The sequence below is a fragment of the Corvus hawaiiensis genome, chromosome 13 (assembly GCF_020740725.1).
Source record: "Corvus hawaiiensis isolate bCorHaw1 chromosome 13, bCorHaw1.pri.cur, whole genome shotgun sequence".
NCBI classification, from domain to species: Eukaryota; Metazoa; Chordata; class Aves; order Passeriformes; family Corvidae; genus Corvus; species Corvus hawaiiensis.
Genome location: NC_063225.1, coordinates 12,011,813 through 12,037,841, shown reverse-complemented (window position 1 = coordinate 12,037,841; position 26,029 = coordinate 12,011,813). Strand labels below are relative to the sequence as shown.

The window sequence follows — 26,029 nt, the reverse complement described above, 5'->3', positions numbered from 1 at the left end:
AAAGGCATCCCAAGGATCCACCGGGTGATCCCGGCAAACCAAAAATCCCAAGGAAAGGGATCCCAGGGCTCCCACATGGAAAGATTTTCCCGCCCTGCAGCCGCTTCCAGAGGATGTGGCCAAAGCCCCCCCAGGGATGCCAGGGAGCAAAGCCAATGGAATTCCAGCATCCCAAGGGGGACGCTGCAAACTCGGGAATTTTTCCCAGGAAGATCCCCGCATTCCCAAGCACCACTTTCCATCGGCACAGAGAAGCTGTGGCTGCCAAATCCTTGGAATATGCGAGCTCAGATGGGACTTGGAGCAGCCCGGAATAGTGGGAAGTGCCCACAGAAATCCCAGGATGGGCTTTAAGGTCTCTTCCCATCCAAAGCATTCCAGGATTCTGGGATTTACGGCGGAAAACTGTGGGAAAAGAATCCAATTTGCCGGGTGAGAGGATGGAAATCCCAAAGTTTTTACAATCCAGGCGAGAATTTCAAGCAGGAAAAAGGTTTGGAATTTCTTTCCTTCCTTCTTTCTTTCTTTCTTTCTTTCTTTCCCCTCCGCACATCCGGGCTCTTGAATCCCTGGAATTCAGGGCTGGAAAAACAATGGATTTCCTGGACGGAAACAATGGATTTGAGATTCTCCAGCGGGATGGATCCCGCTCCGGCACCGGCAGCATTCCAGGCGGGGCTGACATTCCCAGCGGGAAGGAACGGAGCGCCTTTCCCGACGGAATGAGACAAAGCGCGAGAGGAAAAGGTGGGAACGGGAGCAGCTGCGGCCCCACACCGGGACTGGCCAGGAGCTTCCTCCGGCAGGAATGCTTTGGGAATGGGAACTTCCCATGGAAGCTTTGGATGTGACCCGGCCAAGGGGACAAAACCCTTCCCAAAACCTCAGGAAAACATGGAATTCCCCATTTTCCGCTGGAATTTAAACTCTCTTTCCACTGCCTTCCAGCAACTCAGCAGCATTCCAAACCCCTGGGATATTTTTCCCGCTTTCCTTGGTCTTTCCCAATGATTTGACCCAATTGTTCCCGAATTTCGTTGCCTCAGAACCTCTCGGTTTTTATCCCGATTTTTTTCCTCTCTCTGAGCATCCGTTACTCGGGAACAAAGACACGGATAACAGGAACGGGGGGAGGGAATCCGGGGCTCCGGAGCAAACTGCCAGCTCTGCCCTCATTCCCTGGGAACAGCAATTCCTGGAAAACCGGGAAAAGCAAAATTCCGGCAGCTCTGCCCTCATTCCCTGGGAACAGCAATTCCTGGAAAACCAGGAAAAGCAAAATTCCAGCAGCTCTGCCCTCATTCCCGGGGAACAGCAATGCCTGGAAAACCGGGAAAAACAAAATTCCGGCAGCTCTGCCCTCATTCCCTGGGAACAGCAATGCCTAGAAAACTGGGAAAAGCAAAATTCCGGCAGCTCTGCCCTCATTCTTTGGGAATATTCCTGCCCAGAAAACTGGGAAAGGACCCCCAGCAGCTCTGCCCTCATTCCTTGGGAACAGCCATGCTGGAAAACCGGGAAGAGATCCCAGGAGCAGCCCCCGGCCGTGCTTGGACGCTTTCCCGCTTTCCTGGCAGCCGCGGCCTTTCCCGGGAGCGGCTCTCGGCTCCGCGGGTTTGGCTTTTCAAAGGATCCTTTCATCCCTCGGGAGTCTTGGAAACAGCGGGAGCAAGGGAAAGCTCGGGAAAGGAGCTCCGGACACGGCAGAGCCCCGGCCCTAATCCCGAAAAAACCTAGATATCCTAAATATAGCTCCCGTTAATCCGCCCCGAGCGTCGGAGCTCGCGGAGAACAAAAAAAAACCTGGAATTTCTGGGAGGAAGAATTCCCACCCCTCAATCTTTTTGGTGTTTTTTTTCCCTTGGAATTGGGCCCTTCCCGCTTTTTTGGAAAAATCCCATCTGCCATGGATTTTTCATGGGAAAAAAGGGCTCCTTCCTCGGGATTGGCTGTTCCGTGGATTCGCTTGAGTGGCGGGAAACAAAAAAAGAGGGATTTGCCTGGAAAACCACGTTGGGAAAAGGAAATCCAACGCTGAAAATTCCAGGCTTTTCAGGAGGGGGCTTTGAGGCTTTCCAAAATCCCATTATTCCCGATTTTCCTGCCTCCCTCCGAGCTTGCGACAAGGATTCCCTGCCTGGGATTTTCCGGATCAAATCAAGGCTGAGTTTTGGAGGGAGAAATCCCAAATCCAAGCCAATCGCAGCCCCATGGGGATCCTGCGCATCCCTGGGAGCCTCTGGAAGTTCTTTTCCATGGGAAAGGTCAGGAACGCCCGAGTTTGACATTCCCAGCATCAATCGCTCGTGAACTGGGCACAAACGGGAGCCGCTTTTCCAGAGGAAAATCAAGGGTCTGGAATCGCTGGGAAGGAGCTGGAGCTGCCCAATCCCAGCCCACGGAGATCCCGCGGTTCCCTGGTGCAGAAAACAGGGAACAAATATGAAATTTGGGATTTTTTGGAGGGAAAAATCCCTCCCAGCCTCGCTGCCGGGCCACATTCCTGGGGGGATTCCCGGGATGGAGCCGTGATCCCAAATTCCCGGTGGATTCTGCAGGGAATCTGCACCTTGGGAGCATCAGGACTGGGGGATTTGGGAGCCTCAAGGAACAAATCCCAGAGAATTTGGTCCATTTGGGAATGGATTTGGGCTGATCCCAGATCCCGCCCAGCTGGAGGCAGGAGATGGTTTGGGATTGAGATCCAGAGCCGAAATCCAGCTGGGAAGGCTCAGAACGCGACGGCAAAGCCGCAGCCGCATCCCAGTGCAGGGATCCTTCCCATTGGGAGGGGAGAACTCAGGAGCGGGAGCTGGCTGGAATTCCTGATCCAGCCTGGCAGCAGGGCCGGAATTCCCGATCCAACCTCACCATGGGGCCGGAATTCCCGATCCATCCTCACCACAGGCTGGAATTCCTGATCCAGCCTGGCCAGAGGGGCGGAATTCCTGATCCAACCTCACCACAGGCTGGAATTCCCAATCCAACCTCACTGCGGGGCCGGAATTCCCAATCCATCCTCACTGCGGGCCGGAATTCCCAATCCATCCTCACCGTGGGGCTGGAATTCCAGATCCAACCTCACCACAGGCTGGAATTCCTGATCCAGCCTGGCCAGAGGGGTGGAATTCCTGATCCAACCTCACCACAGGCTGGAATTCCCAATCCAACCTCACTGCGGGGCCAGAATTCCCAATCCATCCTCACCGCGGGCTGGAATTCCCAATCCAGCCTGGCCATGGGGTTGGAATTCCCAATCCAGCCTCACCGTGGGGCTGGAATTCCAGATCCAACCTCACCACAGACCAGAATTCCCGATCCATCCTCACCACAGGCTGGAATTCCCAATCCAGCCTCACCGTGGGGCCAGAATTCCCAATCCATCCTCACCACAGGTTGGAATTCCCAATCCAGCCTGGCCAGCCGGAACTCCCAATCCAACCTCACTGCAGGGCTGGAATTCCTGATCCAGCCTGGCTGCAGGGCTGGAATTCCGGATCCAACCTCACCACAGACCAGAATTCCCAATCCAACCTCACCATGGGGCCAGAATTCCCAATCCATCCTCACCACAGGCTGGAATTCCCAATCCAACCTCAACATGGGGTTGGAATTCCAGACCCAATCTCACCACAGACTGGAATTCCCAATCCATCCTCACCATAGGCTGGAATTCCCAATCCAACCTCACCACAGGGCTGGAAACCTCACCACAGACCAGAATTCCCAATCCAACCTCACCGTGGGGCCAGAATTCCTGATCCATCCTCACCACAGGCTGGAATTCCCAGTCCAGCCTGGCCGGAGGGCCGGAATTCCAAATCCAACCTCACTGCAGGGCTGGGATTCCCAATCCAGCCTGGCTGCAGGGCTGGAATTCCGGATCCAACCTCACCACAGACCGGAATTCCCGATCCAACCTCACCACAGGCTGGAATTCCCAATCCAACTTCACTGCAGAGCTGGAATTCCTGATCCAGCCTGGCCATGGGGTTGGAATTCCCAATCCATCCTCACCACAGGCAGGAATTCCCAATCCAACCTTACCACGGGGCCGGAATTCCTGATGCATCCTCACCACAGGCTGGAATTCTCAATCCATCCTCACCACAGGCCGGAATTCCTGATGCATCCTCACCACAGGCTGGAATTCCCAATCCAACCTCACCGTGGGGCCAGAATTCCCAATCCAACCTCACTGCGGGGCTGGAATTCCCAATCCAGCCTCACTGTGGGGCTGGAATTCCCGATCCATCCCCACCACGGGGCCAGAATTCCCAATCCAACCTCGCCGCGGGATGGACGCCTCGCCCCCCCGATGGCCAGCCCAAAGCAGCGCGGGATGAGCGGTGGGAATGACGCGAATTCCCTTCCTTCCGAGGGATCTCCAGAGCGGAGCCGGCCCCTGCCGGGGGCTCCGGGCTGGCTCGGGATGTGTTTTCCATGGATTTAGTCCCGGCTGTGTGGGAATTCCCAGCTCGGGACACTCACCAGGCCGCGCTTGCTCCCGAGCACCTCAGACTTGTGCAGGTCCCTCATGGACTCGCCCAGAGCTCTGTGCAGAGAGGGAAAGGAAAACATTCCATTCACAATCCCGGGAATTCCAGGGAAAACCCCCGCTCCCTTCCTGCTGTTCCCGAGGGCCGCGGTCCGACCCCCAGCAGGGAATTTTTGGTGGCTCCGAGCCCGTCTGCTCCTCCCAGGGTTGGGATAATTCCACGTGGCAGCTCAAGCTCTTCGAGAGGACGAGGTAATTCCATAAAAATCATGGATTTGTGGTAAGAAAAGGTGGGATTATGGGATATTGGGAAGGAATTGCTCCCTAGGAAAGCGGGGGAGGGGCTGGGCTGGAATTCCCAGAGCAGCTGCGGCTGCCCCTGGATCCCTGGAACGTTCCAGGTGAGGTTGGACGGGGCTTGGAGCAGCCTGGGATGGTGACGGAATCCATGGAATCCATGGAATGTGGGACGTGGGACATCTCCGGCCTCGTTATTCCTTCAAATCCATCTGGGCTCGGTTGGGATTCAGGGAGGGGACAGCTGGAAGAGTTTCCCTCACTTGGATTCGGAGCAGCCCAGGACAGCGGGAATGTCCCTGCCCATGGAATGGGATCGGCTTGGAGATGCCAGCCCGAAGCATTCCGGGATTTTCTGGTTATCCCAGCAATCCCGGTTCCTGCCGAGCTGCTCCCTTAGCAGGGATATCGGGAAGGAATTCCTGGCTGGAAGGGTGGGGAGGGGCTGGGCTGGAATTCCCGGAGCAGCTGTGGCTGCCCCTGGATCCCTGGAATGTCCAAGGGCGCCTCAGAGCAGCCCGGGACAGCGGGAATGGATGGATGGGGTTTGGGAATGGATGGATGGGGTTTGGGAAAAGCCACTTGTCCGTATGGACAAGAAGAGGGAGGAGATATCCATGTTTTTCCAGCTTGGAAAGAGCGGGAGATTGGCCGCCCAAATATTCGGGATTCGTTCCATGAACACAAAGCCGGATGAACATTCCCAGAGGTTCTCCCAGCCTGGAATTGCCTGGGATTTCCCTGAAGTTGGACTTTCCAAGGATTTCCATTTCCTAGAAATCCTGGGAATGGCCTCTCCTCTCCCCAAACCTTGGGAAAAAGCTCCAAGTGAGGGCGGACGGAGCTGAGCTCTTCCCAGGAATCCTCATCCCTCCCCACCCATGGAGCTGCTTCCCGAATTCCCACAGATATCATGGAATGCTTGGAAAGGGGCAGAAATCATCCCTGGCACCCTCAGGGAGCCGAGTTTGGATCCTTTTCCCTCCAGGAAAACTCCTGGAGGAGGAAATCCAAGCTTTCCCAGACCCCACGTGCCGGGAACAATCCCAAAATTCCCCCTCTGGAAGAAATTCCGGAAAGGAGCCCAGTTTTCCTCCCACTCTGTTTGCTGAGTCCTTCCCACCCCGGGAAGCTCTGGATGGAGCACAAAGAATTCCCGGCCCCCGGAGCTGCCCCGGGGCACCACCCCCGGGATTTTCCCTCCTCCAGCTCCTTGGAATTGCATTTCCTTGAGGAAAAAGAACATTCCAGGCTCTTTCCCAACTCGAGGGGGTTTTAGGGAATTCAGAGAGGCGGAAAAGTCACTTTTCCCATTGGAATGAGCGGAACCGAGCCAGGGGCTCATCCGTGGGAATGATTTCACATCCCATGACAGATCCTTGGATCCGACGGGATTTTCCAGCCGGGATTTTCCAGCAGTTCGGAGCAGGATAAGCAGGGCGGGTCTATCCCAAGGAAAAGCCTCCTGTGGGAAGATCCCATCAATCCGACCTTTCCCAAAGTCAGCTTTTCGATCAGAAAAAGCGGGAAAAGCCATGTTAAAGCGGGAATTCAAGGGATGGAATTGTCAGGGAAAACGAATCCCACGGAGAAAAAATTCCTTCAGGAGATGCTGGGTGGGAGAGGATCAAAAAATTGCAGGAAAACTCCACCGGGAGCAGAAACACTGGGATAACCTGGGAAAAATCCCTTCCCAAGCCCCAGCTTTGCACGGGACACGAACCAGGGGAATTTATTTATCCCGGGATTTTTCCAGAGCAGGGCCCAGCGCTCCAGGGAGCAGCTCTCCCTTTCCACCTCCGAAATTCCAACTCTTCCTGGCAACGAGCACCCCGCGGTGCCGCATCCCACAGGAAGCTCCGGCGGCTCCGTTCCCATCCCGCCTCCTTCCAAACCGCAAGGATTTTTCTCGGGAACTTTCTCCCGGCTGGGGATGAAACTTTTCCAGCAGAAGCGACGGAACAAGAAAGGCCAAATCCAGAAATAAAAGAGCAAGGAAAACAAACAGGATCCGGTCAATATTCCAGGCTGCACATTCCCGTTTCCCGGGAAGCGCCGGAGGAGCCTGAAGGTCACGGGATGGCCGGCTCAGGATGCGGGAGGCACCGACCCCCCCTTCCCAACCCTCGGGAATCCGAGCCTGGACAAGCCTTTCCTTGTGCTCCGGCTCCCGGGATGAGCGGAACCCTCCGGAGAAAGGCAAGGGAGCCTTGTTTTCCTTGTTTTCCTTGTTTTCCTTGTTTTCCTTGCTGTGATCCTTGTTTTCCTTGTTATTCCAGCGCAAAGCCAGGAGCTGCCGGAGCAGCGGCGGCGATGTCCCTCCCCTGCCCCGGGATGTGCCTCCAATGCCGCTTTTTTCCCAGGTTTTCCTTGGATGTCTCTGGAATCGGGGCTCTCCGCTCTTCACACCAGAGCGGCCCAAGCAATTCCCTTTTCCAGAGGTCGGGGTGATCCCACCGGGAGCTGGGATCCCTTCGGATGAGCCGCCATGGAATGCTCATCCCTGATCAATTTTTCCAGGCCTTTTGGATCATTTCTGTAATTCATTCCTTTCCCCCTCATTCCCGAGCGTTCCCTGGATTTGATCCACAGGGATTCTTTGGGATAACGGGTCAAATTCGGGGAGGAAAGGCACGGACCAAAAACGCTCCTCCAGCCACAGGAGCGCATTCCCAGCTCCCAGCAGAGACATTCGGGATGGGAGAGGCTGAGGGTGGGAGATTCCCACCCTGGGCACGGCAGCGCATCCCGGGAATGTTCCCATCCCTCTCCGGGTCCCTCGGAATCCTCACCTGCCCTGTTCTGCTCCGGCGCCTCCGGATCCCCCGGGATGGACAAGGAGCTCAGGGAATCGGGGCTGCTCCAGGAGCCTGGAAAAGAGGGAAACCCTTTGGATACGGGAGCTGCCGCCTGTCCCGATTTCCAACCGGGATCGATCCTGAACTGCGGAGTCACCAAAACCGGGGAACAGGGATCATGACCCGGAGGATGTTGGGATTCACTCCAGCCCCCAGCGGAATTCCAGGGGCTGGGCTCCACAAGGATCCACATCCGGCATCCCAATGGTTCAGGTTTACCAACTGGCATCCATGGAAACCATGGAATTCTGGAATCCTGGAATGCTTTGGGTGGGAAGGGACCTTAAATCCCTTCCCATTCCATGGGCAGGGACACTTCCCACTATCCCAGGCTGCTCCGAGCCCCATCCAAGCTTTCCTTGGACATTCCAGGGATGTGGCTCAGCCTTTGGGGCCATTCCCATTCCCAAATCCAACCGGAATTAATTCCATGACAACGATCCCTGTCCCTGTCCCCACCCAGGTCCCCAGCAGCTTCCCGGGAATTTTGCTGGAGTGTGGCTCTTCCCAACATTTTGGGACAGGAGGATTTTTCCAGAAGACCCAGTTTGCTGGGATTTGCACAGCAGGTGCTGCTGGGAGAAGCCACCATTCCCAGAGAGGAAATTCCAGGTGGGAATCCCGTCGGCATGGGGCTGAGCTGCACGGAATTATGTTTCCTTGAGGGGAACGAATATTCCAGGCTTTCTCCCAACTTGAGGGGGTTTTCGGGAAGTCAGAGAGGGGGAAAAGTCGCTTTTCCCATCGGAATGAGCGCGACCGAGCCAGGGGCTCATCCATGGGAATGATTCCATATCCGTAGGGAGGGCAGGCACAGCTCCTGAAATTCCCGATCCTGAAATTCCTTGACTTTTAGGTGAGCTTGGAGCAACCAGCTGGAAAACCTCATGGATGCAGGGATGGGGCTGGTACCATTCCCAGAATTCCCACATTTCCCATCAAACCGCATTTCCTGCAGCCACGCCCCAATCTGGGCTCAGATCCTGAGGGTTGATCCCTATTTATCCCGATTTATCCCGATTTTTCCGCTCCAACAACACCTTGCCCGCTTCCAGCCCTTCCCTGGCACGGCCTCTTCCAGGAGTTCCACTCCCGGAGCTTTTCCTGGTGCTGCCGGAGGCTCCCGGCCCCATTCCAGCCGGAGATCCGCAGCCTTTGCCAGCGGCTCTGCCATGAACAAAGGAGCGCGGGATTTCTGGGAGCGGCGCTTGGCACGGCTCCGGGAACTCTGGGATCTGTGGATTTGGGGGGCACCAGAGCAGCTGCCTCCATCCGGAGATTTCCCCCCCTCCCCTCCGCTGCCAGATTTAGGGAATGACTCGGGAGATAGGAATCCGGGATTGGGCTCCTCAGAGCTGCGGGATGAATGGGACTATTCATCATTGGATAAAATTCCATGGAAAGGAGCGGGAAGGGGGGGTGGGAATGAATGGGCCTGCCCGGCCGGGTGTGAGTTACAGATCCCGCCAGGCCCCATTAACGACCCCAATTAATTCCATTGAATGCCAATTAATTCCACGGAATCCCAATTAAAACTCATTAAAAAGCTGAGGGCCGGAGTTGCCTTGGATGAGAGGAATATTCCTTGGAACAGGGATCTTCCCTTTCCAGGCTCCAATGGCTCCACAGCCCCGTTTCCAACCCTCAGCGATCCCAAAGATTGGTGACCCCACCTGGGCTTTTCCCAGGCTTTATGGACAATTTGGGAATGAGGGAAGGGAAGGGAAGGGAAGGGAAGGGAAGGGAAGGGAAGGGAAGGGAAGGGAAGGGAAGGGAAGGGAAGGGAAGGGAAGGGAAGGGAAGGGAAGGGAAGGGAAGGGAAGGGAAGGGAAGGGAAGGGAAGGGAAGGGAAGGGAAGGGAAGGGAAGGGAAGGGAAGGGAAGGGAAGGGAAGGGAAGGGAAGGGAAGGGAAGGGAAGGGAAGGGAAGGGAAGGGAAGGGAAGGGATAATGAGGCAGGAAATTCCCAGTTCCCACTTTCCATGGATTCTCTCCATCACTATCCCAGGTTGCTCCAGCCTGGCCTTGGACACTGCCAGGGATCCAGGGGCAGCCACAGCTTCTCTGGGAATTCCAGCCCAGCCAGGAATTCCTTCCCAAGATCCATCTAAATCTCCCCTTTCCCAGTGGGAAGCCATTCCCTGGCTCCCATCCCTCCATCCCTTATCCCACATCCCTCTCCAGCTCTCCTGGAGCCCCTTTGGATATCTGGAATTCTCAAGGCCAGGCTGCTCCATCAAATCCATTTTTAGCATCCCCCTGGAGAAGCTTTCCCCCTGCATTCCCAGGAAATCAATCCATGTTCTCCAATTCCCAATTCCCTGCTACCACCGCGATTCCATCGAGCTTCCCACGGATTGATCCGGTATCAGCTTTTCCATGGATCAGCATTTGCTGCGGCCACTAAATCTGCCCTTCCAAGGCGGCAGAGGACACTGGGACTTCCCACCGGGAATATCCCGGCGTTCCGACCTCCCAGCCGTGGAGAACTTCCTTAGGGCAGCACTGGTTTGATCCCAACGGGGAATAGTCGGAATTTCCTCTCTGGAATTTGGGGTTGGCTCCGTTTCCTTGCTGCTCCCAGGATGAGCCGTTCCCGTTCCTTCGGCTCCATGATTTTGCCAGTTAAAGCCAGAGGAGCCGTGGGATCATTCCCACATGGAATCCTCCTTTCAACAGCGTTTTTCGGGAAAAATTCCACTCATTTCAAAGCCCCCTTCCCAAAATTCCCGCAGCCCCAGATCCCACTGATTTATTCTGGGATTTGGGAGCAGCCTCTGGAATGGAAGTTGGGAGAACCAATGGCTCCTGCCCCAACCCAAGGTTGAATTCTCCGGTCCCTCTCTGACCGCAGAATTCCCACTTAGACATTCCCACTTGGATATTCCCATTGGACATTCCCACTTGGACATTCCCAACAATCCCGGTACCATTTTCATGGCAAAAGGAATCTCTTTCCCCTCTTTCCGTTCCCCATCCTGACTCATCCCTTCTCCCTGAAATCCTGCTTCCATCAGCTTCCCGCTCCTGCTGCTTCCCGGGGCACGGCAGAGTTATCTGGGATAATTCCATGGAGGAATTCTCAAAATTTGGGATGGTTTCCCTTCCCAAAGCACAGAGACCAAACTGGACTCCACAGCAGGGATGAATTATCCCAGATTCCTACAGATCTTCCCTGGGAAAAAAAGCTGGAGTGGCCATGCCATGGTATCCATGCCATGATTCCAGGGAATTCGGGCAGCTCCCAGAGCTCACTGCAGCATTTTGGGGGAGCAGATCCCAGGATCCATCCCAGAATTTGGGAGCAGATCCCAGGATCCATCCCAGAATTCTGGGTGAGGCGTGGGCTCTCCCAGCATTCCCATGGATCCAGCTCCATCCTATTTTTAATTCCCTGCTCCCAAACTCCCCCAGGAGCGGGATCTGGGCCGAGCCGCGGCTCCGGCTGCTCCTTCCCGTGGGAAGGGAGGGGGTGGATTGGGACAGGGATGGATCCAGCAGATATTCCAGCCCCCCTCCAAGGCTTTTCCCAGCCCCCACATCCTGGGAAAAGCTTTCTGTGCTCCCTCTCCGATGCCTCAGGATGCTTTTGCCTGGCTTTCGTTCCCTGCTCCCAATTTTCAGCTGGATTTTCCTCCAAGGATGAATTGCTCGGGAATATTTACAACGTTTGGAAAAGCCTATCCATGATTTGCAGCTCTGCCTGGGAAGCGGCCCCAGCGTGGGAGGAGAATCCCAAATGCCTGTCCCGGATAAGGCCAGGAGCTGGGGCAGGATGCGGATCCCGGAATTCCCTGGGGCTCCCCCTTTTCCTGCCTGGCTGTGGGAACAATTCCCATCCCCAAATCCCACCATTCCAACAGCTTTGGAGCAGCTTTTCCTGAGAAACTCCCGAGAGGCAAACACTTCCCGGAAAAGCCTCTCCTCTCCCCCAGCTCCTTGTGCCGCTTCCCTTTGCCCTCTCCACATCCTGGGAATGTCGGGGCACTGGGATCCGTGTCCCAGTTTTGCCTGGAAAAGCCCTGGAATCGATGGTGTGCCAGGTCAGGAATCTGCACTTGGAATTTCTTTGGATTTCATCAATCCAGGTTGCAGGAGATCAGATCGAGAGGGAGAGCTTGGATCTAACCAAGGGAATTTTGGGACAGAGGATGGAAAACTTTTCCATTTGATTTCCCTGAAAATCAACCGGGAATTCCCATCCTGCTGCAGGGGCTTTCCCTGGGGCCTTTTTCCTGGATAAATCCATTCCTGCTCCAAAAAAGACCCTGGGAATGAGAGCTACAAATTCCCAGCCTGGCTTCCAACCACGCCCCTGGATATCTGAGAATTTGGGAATATTTCATCCCAATTGCAGTTTTTTATAACCCCAATCCCAGCCTGCTCATCCATCCCTCTCCGGAATTGCTGGGAACACACTTTTCCCAGGATGCTGGCACAGATTGGGAATTCTGGGAATACCCAACCCCCAAGGCAGCGCTGGTCACATCCCACAAGTTTTTCCTTAAGGAAAAAGATGGGGAGAAGAGGGATTCTCCCTGATTTCCCTGGGAGCCACCAGCATGGGGTTATCTGGACATTCCCACATCCCATTCCAGGATCTGGAGATGGATCAGCTCCAGTCCCGTTGGCTCCCACTCTGAGTGCCCCAAGCCAGTCTTATTCCCAATATCCTGGCCTGTCCCAATCCCTGTCACATCCCAGGGCTTCCCGGGATCATCATTCCCAGATCCCAGTGAGGCCATTCCAGACCCTTCCCTGCTCCATGACCTTTCCCAAGGCTGCTTCCCTGGAATGTCTGGTGACCCCCAGAGCCGTGGCTATGCCACACCCTCGGGATAGGACAGGCTTGGAGCTCTCTGCTCCCAAATCCCACAGCTCCAGGGTCTGGAATCACCCCCTTTGCTCCACGTCACCAAATCCAGCAGGATCCGGAGCCTCTGGATGGCTCCAGGGGCACAACCTCGGCCGTGGGATGGGAGAGCGGGATCAGCTGCGAGGGATCGCGGGATGGGAAGAGCACTGGAACAGGCATCTTCCCTTTCCAGATTCCACCGGCTCCTTATCCCTGTTCCCAACCCCCAGCGATCCCAAAGGTTGGTGACCCCACCCAGGCTTTTCCCAGGTTTCCTTTTCCCAACCTTCCCTGCTCCACAGGAATCCGGGAGAGCCGTGCCGGGAATGCTCCCGGATGGATTTGGGGGCTCCGCACCCCCCGCGCCCCCTCCCACCGAGCTCCCCCCGTTCGGCTCCTTAATCCCAAATCTCCCCAGCGCCATTCCCGAGGTTTTCCAAGCCATTCCAGCCACCTGTGGAGGTCCGGGAAGCTGGAAAGCGACTCAGGGAGGGGTCCCGGGAGATGCGCGGTTCGGGGGAGGAGGGATTTGAGGGATGCTCGGTCCGGGGGATGCGCGGTCCGGGGGATGCGCGGTCCGGGGGATGATGGATTTGGGGGATGCGCGGTTCGGGGGATGAGGGATTTGGGGGATGCGCGGTTCGGGAGATGCGCGGTCCGGGGGATGCGCGGTTCGGGGGATGCGCGGTTCGGGAGATGCGCGGTCCGGGGGATGCGCGGTTCGGGGGATGCGCGGTTCGGGAGATGCGCGGTTCGGGAGATGCGCGGTCCGGGGGATGCGCGGTTCGGGGGATGCTCGGTCCGGGGGATGATGGATTTGGGGGATGCGCGGTTCGGGGGATGAGGGATTTGGGGGATGCGCGGTTCGGGGGATGAGGGATTTGGGGGATGCGCGGTTCGGGAGATGCGCGGTCCGGGGGATGCGCGGTCCGGGGGATGCGCGGTCCGGGGGATGCGCGGTTCGGGAGATGCGCGGTCCGGGGGATGCGCGGTCCGGGGGATGCGCGGTTCGGGGGATGCGCGGTTCGGGAGATGCGCGGTCCGGGGGATGCGCGGTCCGGGGGATGCGCGGTTCGGGGGATGCGCGGTTCGGGGGATGCGCGGTCCGGGGGATGCGCGGTTCGGGGTCCCAGCGCCGCTCGATTTGGGGTCAGGGGGTCTCCACTCCCCCCCGGGTGCTCCCCCCGCGCCGCCGCCCCCTCCAAGGGTTAAAACTGCAGCAGAGCTGCGGGGCCGGAGCGGCCGCGGCCGCGGGAGGGGCTCGGCCACGAGCAAATCCCGGGAATCGGGGAGAGGAAAAGCGGGAGAGGCTCGGCCGGGAGCGGGGAAGGGCTGGGGCGGGCCGGGCTGCGCGGCACCTGCGGCCGGGTGGGGGCGGCGGCGGCGGAGGGCAGGTCCTTACCTTGGGGACAGTCATGCGGCTGGCGCGGCGGCGGGCGGGCTGGAACCGGAGCAGCGGAAAAGAAGGAGAAGGAGGAGAAGGAGGAGAAGGAGAAGGAGGAGAAGGAGAAGCAGAAGAGGAGGAGGAGAAGGAGGAGGAGGAGGAGGCGGAGGAGAGGGAGGAGGAGGCCGGGCTGTGCCCGCTGCCGAGCGGGGAGCGCTGCCCGCAGCTCGGCCGGTGCTCGGCGCGGCGGGGCCGTGATGTCAGCCCCGCACCGCCCCCGGGGAGCGGCCCCGCGCGGGGGGGCCCGGCCCGGCCCGGCCCGCGGCCTTAACCCTTTGCGAGCCCCGGGCCGCTCCCCCGGGCCGCTTTAACCCTTTGCGAGCCCCGGTTCGGTCCCGGTGCCGCTTTAACCCTTTGCAGCCCCGGTTCGGTTCCAGCCCCGGTGCCGCTTTAACCCTTTGCGAGCCCCGGTTCGGTTCCGGCCCCGGTGCCGCTTTAACCCTTTAGAGCCCCGGTTCGGTCCCGGTGCCGCTTTAACCCTTTGCAGCCCCGGTTCGGTGCCGCCTCCGCGGTCCCGCTTTAACCCTTTAGAGCCCCGGTTCGGTTCCAGCCCCGGTGCGGCTTTAACCCTTTAGAGCCCCGGTTCGGTCCCGGTGCCGCTTTAACCCTTTGCAGCCCGGGCCCGCAGCGCGGCCGGGCGGGGAGGGCTCGGCTCTGCCGCCGGCAACGCCAGAAAGGAACGCGCGGTGCCGGCGATGATTCTCCGCTGTCGTGACATGTCCCGATAGCTCCCAGAAAATCCTGGAATGCGGAGCTGGGAAGGACCTTAAAGCCCATCCCACCCCACCCCTGCCACGGCAGCGCCGCTTCCACCGCCCCAGCGCCGGCCTCGGCCGCTTCCAGCGATCCAGGAGGACGGATATTCCATAGAAATCGATCTAATCCGCCGATATTCAGATATTCCTGTATATCGCAGCATCCAGAAGGATCCATCCGCACGGAAAAGGAGATGTTTTCCCCGTTTTTTATTATCGACGGTGACGCCGGCAGGGCTGGGAGCTCCGTTCTCCAGGCCCAGCTGGAAGGGACACTCGGAGTCATTTAGGACGCCGATGTCCCCTCGTGTTCCCAAACAACCCAAAACTCAGGCCCCAAAGAGCTGCCAGCAAGGGAATAAATCCTGGGGAATTGCATCCCGATTCCCGTCTCCCCACCAAGGAAATACCGCTCCTGGTGGCCCCGATTCCAAATCAATTCCAGGTAATTTAGGGAATTCTAATAGGAATGAAATCAGTTGAGGCGCGCCCCTGGCACCCATTCCTGTATCACCTCCACGCCCCAAATCCAGGAATTTTCTCCCATATTGAAATATTCCCAGGATTGCAGATGAGGGAATAAATATTTAGGGGGGGAAAAAGAACTTTTGAGCTCCTTGTTTCCAGGGAATGAAACCAGGATACGGCCCAGGCCTGGAATTCTCCAGGATTAGGTGTTGTCCCAGTTAATTTTATTTCTTTCAAAGCCACTTCCAAAGGCATTCCCAGTTTTCCTGGAAGAAAAGCACTGCCCAGAAACCAAGGATTTCCTTTTCCTAAGGAGATTATTCAGCCAAGAACCCGATGGAAGATGAGTTTTATTCCAGGGTCGAGCTTCCCTGTAAAAAATCAAGGGATCTGAGAATGAGGGGAATAAAAATCCCAGATATTCCATGAAAATCGACTGTTTTTAAGGATAAACCACGTGGGCTGGGCTGGAAAATGTGGGAAAGGTTAATGCAATTAACGGGAATTAATGACATCAGCCAAGCTCTAAATCCTGGCCCACCCAGCTGTGACCTTCTCCTGAAAAAAAACCCTTTTCCTGGGATCTGGGCTGGATCAGCAGGATCCGTGTGGAACGAGAGGATGCCTGGAATGAAGCAGAACTCAGGACAGGGAATATCCAGGCCTGGATAAGCCGGAGGAGGAGAATCCCAGTTTTTCCAAAGCCTTGGAGGAGCTCCGTGTGCCGGCTGCCTCATTCCAGAGGTGGAAGCGGCAGCGCCCGGAGCCTCCTGGAGCCGCTGGAATCGATTATCCCCAATTAACTTGGAAAAACTCACTGGGAGCTGAACTGGGAGAGCTGGAAAAGGTAGGGATTGGATGGGAAAGGTGTGGGAAGGTGCCTGGAGCTGGGAGGATCCCGAGAATCTGGCGCTGCTGATGGCTGGATCCGGATTTTCTGTGCTGTGGTAAATCCCAGCATCTCCCAAATCCCAAGTGCGGCTCAGGAGGAGCCTGGAAATGCTGGGAAAGGGGCTGGGAGTGGGGAAAGCTGGGGGAGCCCCTCATCCAAAAGCAGGAATGCTGGGGGCTCAGCTCTGGATGGGGTGGGAATTTTGGGGAATTTTGGGGAATTTTGGGGAATTTGCAGCACTGCTGGTCCTGCCGAACATGGGATAATTCCCTTCCCTGAGGGAATTCCTCAAACAATTCTGGCTCCACCAGGACAGCCCAGCAATCCCGAAGCCCGGCTTTGGGAAGACTGGGGAGGATTTGATTCCATTTGGGATCCAAACGAAGGCAGTGACAGATCCCAGGGATTTTGTGCCTCGGGTTCAGCTTGGAATCTTTGCTGGGATCCCAACTGGATTTGCTTTCCTGGAGAGAGCTTTGTTGGAGACCTGCACGGAGAACATCCATGATCCCGCTGCAGATCCCAGCAAATGGGGTGCTCCGCACCCGGAAAGAGTTCCCAGAGTTCCGATCTCCTGCTGGCACCGGGATCCGGGAGCTGTGTCCCGGCCTCCTCCAGCTGGAGCTGCTTCTCCATCGGCACCCGAGATCCCTGAATTCCCAGCAGCACCAGAGATCCCTGAATGCCCACAGCATCCCTGAATTCCCAGCAGCATCCCTGAATTCCCAGCAGCACCAGAGATCCCTGAATTCCCAGCAGCATCCCTGCATCCCTCACAGCGTCAGAGATCCCGGAATTCCCAGCAGCACCAGAGGTCTGGATTGGTCCCTGTGCCCTCTGGAATGTGTCTCCCACAGCCCAGGACGATCCCCACGGGAAGGCCGGCGGGAATGCTCCGGCGGGACTGGATCCCGGCTGCCCCATTCCCAGGCTGCCCCACTCCCAGAGCTGTGGAGCAGAGTCCCGGCTGCCAGGAGTGGGAATTCCCCACCCGCGGCGTGTCCCGGGATATGGGAAGAGCGGATCCCGCTGGATGCGGCCTCGTGGAGCGGAGAATCCTTGGAGCGGAGAATTCCTGGAGGCGGCAGCAGCTCGGGCTCCCTCTCCTGGCGCTGCCGGGAGGGAATCGCTGCGGAAATCCTTGGGAATGGGAATGTCACCGGGAGCGCGCGCGTGGCACGAGGAGAGCGCGCATCCCTTGGGGTGAGTGGAATTCCATGGAAATTCAGGATCAGGGATCTGAGCCGGGATAAGGAACAAAAACCATTCCCAAAATCCGCTTTGGGGGTTCCCGTTCTCCCCCCCATCGCCGCATCTGGAGCCCAGCGTGGACAATTTTCCATCCTTCCTCATCCCATCCCTGCGCTTATCCCGGAATTTCCTTTCCTGGCGCTGCCGGGCTGGATGCGAGCAATTAAATCATAGGGGAAATTGGAGCCTGGGAATGCGGGAAGAGCGGAGCGGCCGCGGCCAGGGATTGGGATCAGCACTGGACTTCACCCGGCTCAGGGAAATCTCCTGGGAAAAATCTCATCCAGCCCATCCCAAATCCAAGGATGGAGAGGCTTCCTCAGCTCCCTCCTCATTCCTTGGCTTCCCGAGCTCCAAGAATGAGCTTAACGCTTCCTTGGATGAAAATCTTGGGAAGACCCAACCCACGGCACCAGGATGGGCTTGGGGACATGGAAGAAGCTGCTGGGACATGGAATTCCTGGAAAATCCTGGAGCTGGGATGCAGGGCTGGGATGGATTCACTCCAGGGATGCAGCTCCAGCCCCAAATCTCCGGCTCCAGGGGTGTCCAGATGGATGGGAGATGGAAAGTGGCTGGGAGATGGGAACGCTCCAGGTTTGGGAATGGCTGGGGAATGGGAATGCTCCAGGTTTGGGAATGCCCGGGAGATGGGAACGCTCCAGGTTTGGGAATGGCTGGGGAATGGGAATGCTCCAGGTTTGGGAATGCCCGGGAGATGGGAACGCTCCAGGTTTGGGAATGGCTGGGGAATGGGAACGCTCCAGGTTTGGGAATGCCTGGGAGATGGGAACGCTCCAGGTTTGGGAATGGCTGGGGAATGGGAACGCTCCAGGTTTGGGAATGACTGGGATCTGTCAGCACCGGAGCGCTGCAGGGACTGACCGTGACCCACCCAGCCATCGGATGTGGTGATCCCAATCTTTCCGTTGGACATGGTGATCCCAATCTTTCCATGACACAGAGTTTTCCCAATCTTTCCATGGGACACGGTTGTCCCAGTCTTTCTCTCAGACACAATCCCAATCTTTCCACTGGACGTGGTGATCCCAATCTTTCGTGGAGTTCCCGTAGCCCCCACGATCCCAACCCCCAGGGACAGGTGGGACCATTCCAGGTGCTCCAGGTTTTCCTCAGCGCCAGCATTCCCTCTGAAATTACAGATTGTCGATCCTCCTTGGCAAAACCTGATCCTTAGGGAAAACCCCCGGAGCTGCCGCCATGGCCCATCCAGGGATTCCAGTTCCGGGACATTCCCGTCGCTGCCGGAGCCGCGTGGCCAAATCCGGCACATCCCTGGCTCTGCCCACAATTGCAGAGGAACGGGAATGCCATGGATACAGCACCCGGAGTGTCCTGGAATATCCCGGAGCCGCCGCAGCCGCCAATTACCGGGAGCAGCGTTTGGATTCCAGAGTGGATAATTTATGGAGAAGTCAGGGCCGGGCGTTCATCCCTTTGGATGAAAGCTCCTCTGGAATAACCATACCTGGCGCCGGGAGCGCACGGACAACCCGAATCCCGGCACTGAAAGGGAGAAGATTCCATTTCCAACTGCCGGCAGCGGGAACAAACAGCTCCGTCTGCTGCCGCTTCCCTCCGCCGCCGGCATCTGCTTCCCATTATCCCTGGAAAAGATCCCGCTTTTCGCAGGGAGGGGAATTCGGAGCCACTTTTACTCATTCCGAGTATGAAGTGAATGTGGAGCACATTCCGGCGGGAGAAGGGATCGGGATGAGGCAGCTCCTCCCGGTGGGAAAGCACTTCCAAAGGCTCGGGGGAGGGAGCTGGGAGCTGAAATTCCCATCTCCAAGTGCTGCTGCCCTCGGCTTCCAATCCCCAGGTGACCACCGGGATTGGGAATCCCTGGGAATGGAATCTGTGGATCAGGGGGAGAAGCTTTTCCCAGTGGAAAATCACTTCCAAAGGCCCAGGAGATGGAAGTGGGAGCTGAAATTCCCATCTCCAGGTGGTGTCTTGGCTTCCAATCCCCAGGAGACCACCAGGATTTGGGATGCCTGGGAAGTGGGGATTTGGGGGAAAAGCTCTTCCCAATGGGAAAATGCTTCCAAAGGCTTGGGAGAGAGAGAGATGGGAACTGAAACTCCCATCTCCGAGGCTTCCAATCCCCAGGTGAGCACCAGGATTGGGGATCCCTGGGAATGGGACGTGGATGAAGCGTGGATTCCATCAGACGGGAAAAGCTTGGGAGAGGATGAGGGGGAAGGGAGCAAGGCAAGAGAGCCAGGGAAGAGACCAGGCTGGCTGAGGCTTGGAACAGCCTGGAATGGTGGGAATTGTCCCTGCCCATGGAATGGGATGGGTTTAAGGTCCCTTCCCACCAAAGCATTCCAGGATTCCGTAAGTTTTGGTGCCTATCCCAGCTTCCTTCCTTTCTGCCCATCCGGATTTATTGTGAAGTGGGAAAGCTGAGGGATGGCGGAGGAGGAGCCTGTGGGATCCTGGGAAAGCCAGGCAGGAGAGCTTTAAATGAGGGATAAACGGGAAAATCCAAGGTGGTTACAGCATTCCCATGGGATGCAGGTGGGCCGAGGTGGGAATCTCCCCGTGGGGGTGGCTCTGCTCCATCGCCATTCCCCAAATCCAACATTTTCCCAGAATTCTCCCAACATCCTCCACGGACTCGGAGTTATGGCGATGCCTGGATTTCTCCTGCCGAATTCCTCTCTCTTTCCAGTGCTGATGGATAAAGCTCAAGGAATTGAGGGAAAAGTGGGATGGATTTTGGGATAAAACCCTGCGGCAACATCCGGGGTTACAGGGGATGTTCCCAACCCAAGCGTTTGGATCCCATGGGCTCCCTGAGCTGTGGGAGCTTCCAGGAAATTCCCAGAGTTTTCCCATCCCATCATTAATCTCCCATAGGGAGCGGCGGCCAGTGGAACGGGAATGAGGGCAGGAATCCGGCAGGAATCCCACCTGAGCCTCTGGAATTGCACTGGAAGCTCTTTCCCCATCCCTCCTTGGCCTGGCTCCGGGATGGATCTAGAATTCCATGGAAACAGAGCCTGGATTTACGGCTGCCCCATTCCCGTCTGCCGGGGGAAAGCAGAGTTTGGAAACTGCGGGATCCGGTGGCAGCTCGGAAAACAGCGGGAGTCGGGCACGGAAAAGGGCTCCTGGCAGGAATCCCAGGCTGCGGGAAGCCAGCCCAGGGAATTGAAGGAGCGTTTTCCATGCCTGGACTCTGATGTTTGATGGATGAGCTCGGACTTGGCTCCAACGGGAATTTTAAAGGGGAATCCGACACCTCTGGCCTGGCTGCTCCTTCTCCCCTCGCTCCAGGAGCATTCCCAAATTTCCGTGGGGTGACGGAGCAGGGACAGAGGCACCAGGTGGCCTCCGTGTCTCCCTGCGAGCCAAGGATTCCCACGATTCCCAGGAGTGGGAGCAGGGATTGGAAAGGGCGTTGGAGGAGCAGCTGGTGGGAGACCCCCAGAGCTCCTCATCCCTGCCAGTATTCCCAAAATTTGGACCCCCTGTCTGCCAGGAGCCGTCCCAGAATTCTAGGGGCAGATCCCAAGATCCATCCCAGAATTTTGGGAGTTGATCCCAGAACTCGCTGAAGATTTGGGGGGGGTCTGAATTTGGGATCCATCCCAGAATTTTGGGAGGATAATCCCAGGATCCATCCCCGAATTTTGGGAGCAGATCCCAGAACTCATCCCAGAATTTTGGGCCAGATCCCAAGATCCATCTCAGAATTTCAAGAGCAGATCCCAAGATCCATCCCAACATTTTGGGAAGCAGAACCCAGGATCCATCCCAGGGGTTCCCCCGGGCCCCTCCTCCCTTCCCGCTCTCCCCTATCCCTTTCCCAGGAATCTTTCGGGATCATCCCCGTTTTTGGGGCCCCTTTGGAGCTGCAGCTGTGGCTGCATATGCAAATGAGCTCATTAAGCTGCCAGTGCTAATTAGGAGCCGTTAATTAAAGGGGTCGGAGGTGGGCCCAGGTGCTCCAGGGATTTGGGGCATCCCACAGATCCTCCGGAGCAGGAATTTAGCCTGGAAAAGCTCCAAATTTTTCTACATCTGGGGAAAGTCAATCCAGGCTGATCCGTGGAGAATTCCAGGTGGGATTCTGGGGAGGTTTGTCCTGCTGGTGGCACCTGTGGTGTCACGTGAGGGAGTGAATTCCATGGAAAACTCATCCCGAAATTCCTCCTGTTCAATGAGTTTTCCTTTAGGAGCTGCCAGTGTGGGAGAGGCTGGAATTCTGCTTCCAGCTTTTTTTTTGGACCAGTTCTCTGGAGCTCTGAACTCAGCAGAGCCACTGGATCGGGAATGAGGGATCCACATGCTCCGGCTTGGAGCTGCTCCCTGGTATCCAGAGGGACAAATCCCAATCCCAAATCCAGGACTGGGGTGGGTTTTGGTGTTCCTGAGCATCCATCCTTCCCTGGAAAGTTGGAAAAGCCCCCTGGGAGCAGCATCCAGACCGGGATAAAATCCCTGCCCTTCCCCTCGGCTCTTCCTGCGCTGAAATCTGGGAATTCGGGAATTGTTGTCATTCCTGCCCTGTGTTTACATTCCTGGTTTCCAGCCTCGCTCTTCCCAAACTCCCGAGGCAGCTGCATCCAAGGCCGGACGCCTCCCAAAGGTCAGGATCAAGGAGCTGCCGCGGGAGCAGCTGGAGCCTGGAAAAACCGAGCCTGGATGTGGGAAAACCTCCTGGGAATGGATCCCAAAAAGCCGGGGAGGAAGGCCGGGAAGGGGTGAGGTGGAAGCACAAAATCCTGTGGGATTTGGAGGAGCTGGCCTTGGGATCCAGGGATTTGTGGGTGCCATTCCTGCCCATGGAGAGGGATTGGAATGGGATGAGCTCCCAGCCCAAAGCATTCCATGATTCCATGACTAATTCCCGTTATCCGTAGGTTTTTCCAGGCAATCAGGGGCTTTTCCTGGATCCAGGGTTCAGCCACGCTCCAGCTGGGAGGGCACGGCCAGAGCAGCCTCCTCCTTATCCAGGGTTTTTCAGGAGTCATCCAAGGATTTTCATTTGGGGAAGACACGGGATCTTCCCTTTGGGAATGGCTTATGTAATTCCCAGATCCGCATCCAGCTGAACTCGCTCCCTGGGATGAAACATTCCCAGTTTTCCCTCCCACTCTGCCAGATTTTCACCCCCCTCTCTCTGAGATTTTTCCCCCCTTTTTTCCTAATCTTTCCCCCCTTCTTTTCCCAGTTTTCCCCCCTTTTTTCCCAATCTTTCCCCCCTTCTTTTCCCAGTTTTTCCCCCCTTTTTTCCCCACTTTTCCCCCCAGATTCCACCCCCCCCCCCCTCAGTTTTTCCCTTCTCTCTCCCAGGTTTTCCCCCTCGTTTCCCAGCAGAGGTGGCACCTGGGCAGGGGTGACATTGAGCGGGGGGTGGCACCCAAAGAGAGGTGACACCCAAAGAGAGGTGGCACCCAAAGAGAGGTGACAGCCACATGGAGGTGACACCCAAAGAGAGGTGGCACCCAAAGAGAGGTGGCACCCAAAGAGAGGTGACACCCAAAGAGAGGTGGCACCCAAAGAGAGGTGACACCCAAAGAGAGGTGACAGCCACATGGAGGTGACACCCAAAGAGAGGTGGCACCCAAAGAGAGGTGACACCCAAAGAGAGGTGACAGCCACATGGAGGTGACACCCAAAGAGAGGTGACACCCAAAGAGAGGTGACAGCCACATGGAGGTGGCACCCAAAGAGAGGTGGCACCCAAAGAGAGGTGACACCCAAAGAGAGGTGACAGCCACATGGAGGTGACACCCAAAGAGAGGTGACAGCCACATGGAGGTGGCACACAGCAGAGGCGGCACCCAAGTGGAGATGGCACCAGATCAGCGGTGACACCCAGAGGAGGTGGCACCTGGGCAGGGGTGACATCGAGCTGGGGGTGACACCCAAGCAGAGGTGGCACCCAGAGGAGGTGACACCTGGCTGGGAGTGGCATCCAAGTGGAGATGGCACTGCAGGGAGGTGGCACCTGGGAAGTGGTGACACCCACATGGAGGTGACACCGAGCTGGGGGTGGCAGCCACATGGAGGTGACACCTGGGCAGGGGTGACACCCAGTGGAGGTGACACCCAAAGAGAGGTGGCACCCAGTGGAGGTGGCACTGCAGGGAGGTGACACCCAAAGAGAGGTGGCACCCAAAGAGAGGTGGCACCCAGTGGAGGTGGCCCCGAGCTGAGGGCGGCACCATCCCGGTGGAGGTGCCAGCCCCGGCGGTGCCACCGGTGTCCCCTTGAAGCCAACCCCACCAAGGTGTGATCCCACCGGGAGAGGCCCAGCATTCCAGGCCGCAATTCCCGGCTGGAAGCCGCTCCCTAAAGGGTGCCGCGGCCGGAGGAGGCTGTTCCCATTCCCAACCTTTCCCGCTGTCCCTCCTCCCAGTTTCCCTCGTCCCTCCCACTCCCTCCCAATGCTCGCCCGCTGTCAGGGAGCCGGGAAAAGCTTGGGATAAGGGAAGGGATTTGGGATAGGAGCTGCCAGTCCTGCCTCCCGCCGATGCTCGGGAGCGGGGATTGGGGCAGCCGGCGATTCCATGGCCTTTCCCAGCGGGATTCTCCTGGCCTGTTCCCTCTGCCTCCTGCCCGGTGAGTGCTCAGCCCGATCCCCAAAAAGCGGGAATCGCTTGGAAAAGCCCATGGAGAAACCTTAATGCGGCTCTTTGGAAAAGTTTTGCCGGGAGCGGGAGGGAGCTGGGAAAGGATGGAGATCTTGGATGGGATTCCCGGCATCGGGATTTTCCCGAAGGATCCGATGTTGGGGGGGGAAAGACACCCCCCCCCCCCCCCCAAATGAAATCCCCTTTTCCCTAAATCCAGCTTTTCTGAGGTTTGTCCCGTTGGAAAAATGGGAATGCTCGGGGTTAAAGGAGTTAGGAGCGGCTTTAGGCGGAGTTTAATTCCAGGAGCTGAGCCTGCGGCTTTTCCCCTTCTGCTCCGGGGGGGCTGGGATGGATTTTTAGGATTTTTCCCGGCTCGCTCGGGCTTTTCCTTGGAAAACGAGCCTCCCCAGCAGCGCTCATTCCCGTTTCAATCCCAGCTGGAATCGACCCGCGCTGGGAGCCACCAAAGTGGGGGGGGGGGGGGGGGGGGAACCGGGAAAAAAAACGGGGAAAAAAAACGGGGAAAAAGAGCTTTTCCCCAGCCGCGGCAGCGCGGCCGCCGGCTCGCGCCTGCTCCAGCTGCAAACATTCCCACACTTCCTGCTGGAAAACGCGCCAGGACGGTTGGGGTTTTTCTGGCCGCTTTTAGGGAATTTTTTCCCTTTCTGCTGGGGGATCCTTTCAAGGGAGCCGCGGCCGAGCTGCTTTTCCTGGGATAATTGGGAACATGTGTGCCGGGATGGAGGAATTGGGGCTGCCGGCGTGGCCGCGGCTCTGGAATGGGATGCTGGAAAAATCCTGGGAGCCGGCGGAGCCCCGGGGAATTCCCCCATGGCCGCGCTGCTGGTCCGTAATGGGGGGATTGTGGCAGGGGGATTTGGGAAGGTGGCGGGATTTGGGAAGGTGGCGCAGCGGGAATTGGGATGGGTGGGATGATCCCTGCGAGGGGTCTGTCCGTGGATGGTTCTGTCCGTGGGGATTCTCATTCCCAAGAGTTTCTGACCCTGGATATTTCTGTATCCAGGGATTTCCAGCCTCGGGGGCTTCCATCCATGGATGTTTTTGTCCGTGGATGTTTTTATCCCCAGGGATTTCCATTCCCATTCCCAAACGGTTCTGGCCCTGGAAGTTGCTGCATCCCAGGATTTGTGTCCCCAGGGATTTCCATCCATGGATATTTCTATCCATGGGAATTTCCATTCCCATTCCCGACTGTTTCTGCCTCTGGAAGTTTCTGTCCCTGGATATTTCTGCCCATGGTGCTTCCTGTAGCCAAGATTTTCTGCCCCTGGAAGTTTCTGTATCCCGGGATTTGTGTCCACAGGGATTTCCATCCATGGGGGTTTCTATCCATGGATATTTCTGTCCATGGATGTTGCCACAGGGATTTCCATCCTCGAGAGTTTCTATCCATGGATGTTTCTGCCCCTGGATTTTTTTATCCACAAGGATCCCCATTCCCATTCCCGAACATTTTTGCCCCTGGAAGTTTCTGTATCCCGGGATTTATGCCCACAGAAATTCCCATCTCGGGGCTTTCTATCCGTGGATGTTTCCATCCCTGGATATTTCTCCCCATTTCCATTTGGAATTTCCATCCCCATCCTGAAGCATTTCTTCCCCTGGAATTTCCTGTATCCAGAGGTTTCTGCCCACGGGATTTAGTGCCCACAGGCATTTCCATTCCCGGCAGTTTCTGCCCCTGGATCTTTCTCCCCATGGGAATTTCCATTCCCATCCCGGAGCATTTCTGCCCCTGGATCTTCCTGCCCAGGCTGCTTCCCGGGGTATCCACGTTTCCCGGGGTATCCACGTTTCCCGGGGTATCCAGGTTTCCCGGGGTATCCAGGGATTTCTGCCCCCAGGGCTTTGTGCCTGTGGGGTGTCCGGAATGAGCCGTATCCCGGTGGGAATGGTTCCCATTCCCGGCACTCCGCGGTGCCTCCGGACCGGGACGTGTTCAGCTCCTGGTGGATTCCTTTTTCCTGCTGTTTTCCAGCAATTTGCGGATGTTTGGGATCTCCCAGGTCTCCGGGATGAGCTCAGGGTGTTGGGATGGGATGTGAATCCATGGGAAGATCTCTCTGCTCCCTGTCCTG

At 57.1% G+C, this 26,029-nt stretch overlaps 3 protein-coding genes across 9 annotated transcripts in view; 2 read left to right on the top strand and 1 right to left on the bottom strand.

Moving 5' to 3' along the window:
• Positions 1 to 14,153, bottom strand: part of CORO2B (coronin 2B) — a 31,773-nt gene extending 17,620 nt beyond the window's left edge. For 2 of the 5 annotated variants that reach the window (XM_048317738.1, XM_048317740.1), the window contains exons 1-2: positions 7,588 to 7,661; positions 4,492 to 4,555 (exon numbers count right to left, since the gene is read on the bottom strand). In XM_048317738.1, coding sequence (XP_048173695.1) covers positions 4,492 to 4,539 — 48 coding nt within the window. In that variant the 5' untranslated portion in view covers positions 4,540 to 4,555; positions 7,588 to 7,661. Of the gene's footprint in view, positions 1 to 4,491; positions 4,556 to 7,587; positions 7,672 to 13,908 lie in introns of those variants that run through there. The other 3 variants (XM_048317739.1, XM_048317743.1, XM_048317741.1) reach the window with 3 other exon arrangements.
• Positions 14,154 to 17,338: 3,185 nt separating this feature from the next.
• Positions 17,339 to 21,913, top strand: LOC125332627. Its single transcript, XM_048317753.1, has 2 exons — positions 17,339 to 18,117; positions 18,152 to 21,913. The coding sequence occupies exon 2, from the start codon at positions 18,538 to 18,540 to the stop codon at positions 19,747 to 19,749; it is 1,212 nt and encodes a 403-aa protein (XP_048173710.1). The 5' UTR covers positions 17,339 to 18,117; positions 18,152 to 18,537; the 3' UTR covers positions 19,750 to 21,913.
• A 1,124-nt stretch (positions 21,914 to 23,037) lies between these two features.
• ITGA11 (integrin subunit alpha 11) overlaps positions 23,038 to 26,029 on the top strand; it is a 41,824-nt gene continuing 38,832 nt past the window's right edge. The window contains exons 1-2 of one of the 3 annotated variants that reach the window (XM_048317736.1): positions 23,038 to 23,429; positions 23,463 to 23,916. In XM_048317736.1, coding sequence (XP_048173693.1) covers positions 23,865 to 23,916 — 52 coding nt within the window. In that variant the 5' untranslated portion in view covers positions 23,038 to 23,429; positions 23,463 to 23,864. Of the gene's footprint in view, positions 23,917 to 26,029 lie in introns of all 3 variants that reach the window. The other 2 variants (XM_048317735.1, XM_048317737.1) reach the window with 2 other exon arrangements.

Excerpts from the sequence above, each read along its gene's own strand:
- LOC125332627 (XM_048317753.1), top strand. The coding sequence starts at position 18,538 with ATGGCCCATCCAGGGATTCCAGTTCCGGGACATTCCCGTCGCTGCCGG.